This window comes from Limulus polyphemus, unplaced genomic scaffold (genome assembly GCF_000517525.1).
Source record: "Limulus polyphemus unplaced genomic scaffold, Limulus_polyphemus-2.1.2 Scaffold7198, whole genome shotgun sequence".
Lineage (NCBI taxonomy): Eukaryota > Metazoa > Arthropoda > Merostomata > Xiphosura > Limulidae > Limulus > Limulus polyphemus.
This window is the reverse complement of record NW_013672808.1, coordinates 33,281-38,455: the sequence shown is the minus strand read 5'-3', so window position 1 is coordinate 38,455 and position 5,175 is coordinate 33,281. Positions and strand designations below refer to the sequence as shown.

Here is a 5,175-nt window from a genome sequence, read left to right as displayed (position 1 = left end):
TTATTGATAAATGTAGCATTTACAAAGTTCACCGAATCCCTTTGTCTGCGTAATAATACATGTTCTTCGTGGAAGGCGAATAACCAAAACCCGTCGAATTGATGTGTATTCCTACTTTTGCATCAGAGAGTGTTTTTTCAGATACGACAGAAAACTTCCTGACATCTCTAAGTAACTTTGGTTCTTTTGGAATCTCTAACACACATACACAAACATAATAAAATACACGTGGCTTCAAGTAATACCGTAGTTAGTTTTCAAGAGGTTTCGGTGTCACCATGGAGACGGTTGCTGTACTGTGAACATGTAATACTTTTGCTGCCACCTTTTTTTCTTTAAATCAACAAGTATGGAGTCATGTAATGTTACTTGTTTTATCCTTGAAAAATGTAGTACAAAAAAGTTACGGTAGGTTTCCCTTTGAAGGAGATATTTACTAACAATGGATGAAGCTTCCTACCCCTTTCACTGGCTGTGAAGGTTTATAACGCTAAAAACCGGTTTCGATACCCGTGGTGTGCACTACATAGATAACCTATCGTACCTAATCACAAACAAACAACAGATGGAAAAATACTTGTTTGGTGACGAATGTTGAAATTACAAACAATAAAAATGTAGACGAACAATCAGTTTTTTTTTTACTTCCCGAGCATTGGACACATTTAAATATATATATTTAATGACATTAATTCTTTAATCATTTCAATTATCTGAAAAAAATCTTACTCGTTTATTTTGTTCCAGTTTAGATTTAAGAGAATTAATAACTTTCAATAAGTTTAAATAAAGAACACCAGGTAATTTCCAACATACAAAAATTTTTCTCTCTTCTTACACCTTTAACATCTGCTCACCGGAGCTGGATTTCCGGTTTAGTTCAGGTGCTAAGTTCTTTATGGCTAGTGTTTCTTTTAACCTTAGCCATTACTCCATTTTCAGCCTTTCCGATAATTTGGAATTGTTCAATTTTTACATTTACATTCAGGCATTCTTCTTTATGTTGGAAAATGTTTGATAATTCTGCATACCTTGATACACTACGTTCTTTAACTCGTTCACTAAGCCTACTCACCGTCGACCCTGTATACGCACTATTACAAACAGAACATTGATATCTGTAGATGACATGTGATCGGTTTGCTTTGCATATTCTGTTTTTGAATACAAAATCGTTCCTTATTCTGTATACTGGTTTAAGTACCACACGTAGTTCAACTTGTGGGTACACATTACAAAGTAATTTCTTTATATTTTTATTGATTTTCAAAGCATGTGTTCCAATAAATAGTAGCGGCATATACACAATATTTTTGGAACATTATCTTTCTCTTCCTTATGGGTTGCCGCTTCGTTGATAACTCGTGTTAAAACTTTTATTGGGAAGTCATTCAAACATAAGTAATTTTTGATGTTTTCCACTTCATTTTTAAACAGTTCAACATTACTACATAGTTTATGAGCTTGATATACGAGAATTCTGATTAGATTCTATTTGAAGTTATTAGGTATGAAACTATTATAGTTGAAGTACAATCCCAAAAATGTAGAAAATTCCGATTTCAAATTTATTGTTACGACAGCGGAATTCACGTGACGCTGGTAACACGTAATGAGTATCTAGAACGTTCGTGAAGGCTCGAGTATTTGCCAGACGCCCTCTATTTTGCATATATATGACTGGCAAGAAGTGGCGGGGGAGAATAATTGCAGACAGAGAGATATAGAAACAGATAATCGAGTCAAGCCGTAAATAAAATGCGTGAATCGTTGTGAATTCTAACGTATGTTTAAGTTAAAGTGACTGTGGGAATTAAGTGTATTGCAAAGTTGTATTGAGAAAAAAATAAACTAGTTTTATTTAAGAAAGGACTTGTATTGCTGAAGTTTTTCGGAAAGAATTTCTACGGGAAATTATCAAACGACCAGAGACGTAACATTATCATCTTTTTTCTTAAGTAGGGTGTCTAAAAACGGCAGCATACAATCTCTTTATTTTTCTACCGTGAATTTAATATTATTCTGTTGTTTATTCAGATAATTAAAAACAATTATCTACTTGTTCTTCACTTTCAGATACCCCAAAAGAAACATTAGCAATAAAGAACTTAGCACCTGAACTAAACAGGAAATCTAATACCGGTTAAGAGTGTGGTAAGAGAGAAACAATTTCAATTAGTTATATATCCTGAATGTTTTTGTTGTTTTTTTTTACACAGAAAAATCTTCCTTTAAACTTCCAAGTCCTGAAAGAAAGAGACTCAATAATTATACTCAAATACCCTAGATTCACTTGCCATGATTAAACATTAGTAAACAAGAAATTAATCAGTGGGCGAGAGAAAATCCCATCATTTCTCCGAAACCTTTAGGCTTAGTTGAAAGTCTGGTTCGTTGGCTATCAGTCATGGTCGACTCAGAATCTGCAAAATGTAATGACAAGAAACAAATTTAAATCGTGTCGAATAAAATTTAACATATGCTCGAAAATCATTCCTGGTTCGATGAAAAGAAATTACGAATACATGCTACACAATTTTATTCACACAAACTAATGTTCTGTGACTAAACGGATCTTACCAAGAAACAGATATACGGGTCATGGACAAAAAAAAAAAATGGAAACACCTCGGTAAATAAGGTACAACAAGTATATGTAATGTAGAGGCTACCAGACAGGTGTGCCTCATCCATTAATTAAGTAAATATCATCCTAGTCAAGTATAAAAATGCTGGACAGGCCTGGTTGCCTATAATCACGGGTAGCATGGCTGCAAGAGGAGACCTCAGTGACTTTGAAAGAGGGGTGATTGTTTGGGTGAGTTTGGTGGGAGCTTCAGTGACCAAGACAGCTCAACATGCTCATGTTTCACGAGCAACAGTGTCTAAGGTGATGTCAACATGGAACTCCCAGGGAAAGACATCATCAGCAAAGGGCAACAGTGAGCAGAAGCGCATACTCCAGGATCGCGATGTCCGTGAATTAATTCGAAATACAAGGCAAAACAGGCGAGAAACAGCAGATCAATTAACTGCAAATTTCAACCTTGGGCGAGAGCAGCCAGTTTCATTAAAAACGGTCAGCCGAGAGCTCCACGGAACGGGATACCATAGTCGGGTTGCAGTGCACAAACCATTCACCACACTTGTCAATGCACGGTTGCGCTTCTAGTGGTACAAAGAGCACAGGCTAAGGACCGCCGATCAGTGGAGAAATGTGATATGGTCAGATGAATCATCCTTCACCAGGTTCTCGAAAAAATCGACGAGTGCACGTGTGGCGCCAACCTAAAGAACCTGAATGCTTGGTTCCAACAGTGAAGGGTTCTGGCGGTTCCGTAATGGTGTGGGGTTTGGGTTTGGATGCACTCCTACCCTGGGAAGACAAGGTCGATGCCAATCGTTACTTAATGGTACTTAGTAATCATCAGTTACAGCATTTCTGACCTGCAGATATGGGTGTCTGTCAAGATGACAATGTCCCCATCCACAGAGCACGAGTGGTCGACCATTGGTTTGTGGATCATGACACTGACGTTATCCATATGTGATGGCCTTCTCATTCACCAGATCTGAACCCAATCGAGCATGTATGGGATATTCTGGAACGACGCCTAGGACAGCGTTTTCCACTTCCATCAACTCGGCATGAGTTGTTTAACTTTCTCGTGGAAGAGCGGTGTCGCATTCATGTTGCACAATTCCAGACTATGCCACAGCGCATACAGGCCGTACTGCCCACACACGGTGGCCCAACACCCCATTAAGTGACTTTACATTGGTGTTTCCATTTTTGTGGCCAATACCTGTACATTTAAAACTTCCCTTACTAATCTGTAACACATGCTCTGTATCGAATATAGACCATAAATTAATAAAGGCTTAGTTAATGTTAGGCTTAAGACAAATGGACTTATGGATTTCAATGTTTAAGATTAGATTAATCAATAAATCCGCTAGTTAAAGAAATACTGTTGTAGTAAAGATAGTAATCTGAATCCACATGTTTTGTGGGTCTTTGTTAGTTAAAGATAAATATCCAAAAACGGATAACTCCAGTACATTTTATCAATATGACTTCTTTAGGCCTAATTTGGTATCACAAAGGTTTCAACCAAAAGCAGTTGGTATGAGAATAAAATACCGATATGTTACTACTCATTTTTGGGTAACATTCTTTTATAATTCCAAGTGGAATAAAAACATACCTGAAGTACTTATTTTGCTCAATCTCCGCACATTCTTTTTGGTTCGTTTGCCTGTGTGCTCTATTGGTGGAAGAACGCCGTACTTTGACATGTTGGGTAAACGATCATGACTCTGAATAAAATTATAAAAGAATAGCACCAGTGAATGGTGATCGGAAACAAAATCGCTTTGGAAGAAAATATATCAAATGAAAATGACTGTCCAAAAAACAGCTTAGGAGGCTAAGTAAAATCCCTCAACTTGTTTTTAGTTTATTCCGAAATTAATTCAAATATATGAGTTCAATAACACGTTCTTATTAAACAGAAATAATAAATTAAAATGTCATACTGAGCTCTAGATTTACTCTATGTTTGTTTATTTGTAGTTAAGCACAAAGCTACACAAAGGGTTATTTGTGCTCTGCTCACCACGGGTATCGAAACCCGGTTTCTAGCGTTGTAAGTTCGCAGACATACCGCTGTGCTACTGAAGGGGGGGGGGCTTTACTTTATGTCCATTACGATCTTTTGTAACACACCATAAACTTGCAGTGCTACTGATCACACAGTACCCATAATCCACTGCTCTACACAATATTCCTTAACGATCCTACGTAACACACCATAAACTATCAGTTCTACTGATCTCACAGAACTCATATTCCACTGATCTACACAATATTCCTTAACGATCCTATGTAACACACCATAAACTTGCAGTTCTACTGATCACACAGTACCCATATTCCACTGATCTACACAATATTCCTTAACGATCCTATGTAACACACCATAAACTTGCAGTTCTACTGATCACACAGTACCCATATTCCACTGATCTACACAATATTCCTTAACGATTCTATGTAACACACCATAAACTTGCAGTTCTACTGACCTCACATTACCCATATTCCACTGATCTACACAATATTCCTTAACGATCCTATGTAACACACCATAAACTTGCAGTTATACTGATTTC

The 5,175-nt window shown here is 37.0% G+C and overlaps 1 protein-coding gene across 1 annotated transcript in view; it reads right to left on the bottom strand.

The window, feature by feature from the left end:
• Nucleotides 1–2,208: 2,208 nt before the first annotated feature.
• The window catches only part of LOC111089730 (kinesin-like protein KIF19), a gene marked incomplete at its 5' end in the record, with an annotated part of 35,036 nt that continues 32,069 nt past the window's right edge, over nt 2,209–5,175 (bottom strand). The window contains 2 exons of the mRNA XM_022402718.1: nt 2,209–2,423; nt 4,209–4,320. Coding sequence (XP_022258426.1) covers nt 2,329–2,423; nt 4,209–4,320 — 207 coding nt within the window. The remainder of the gene's footprint in view (nt 2,424–4,208; nt 4,321–5,175) is intronic.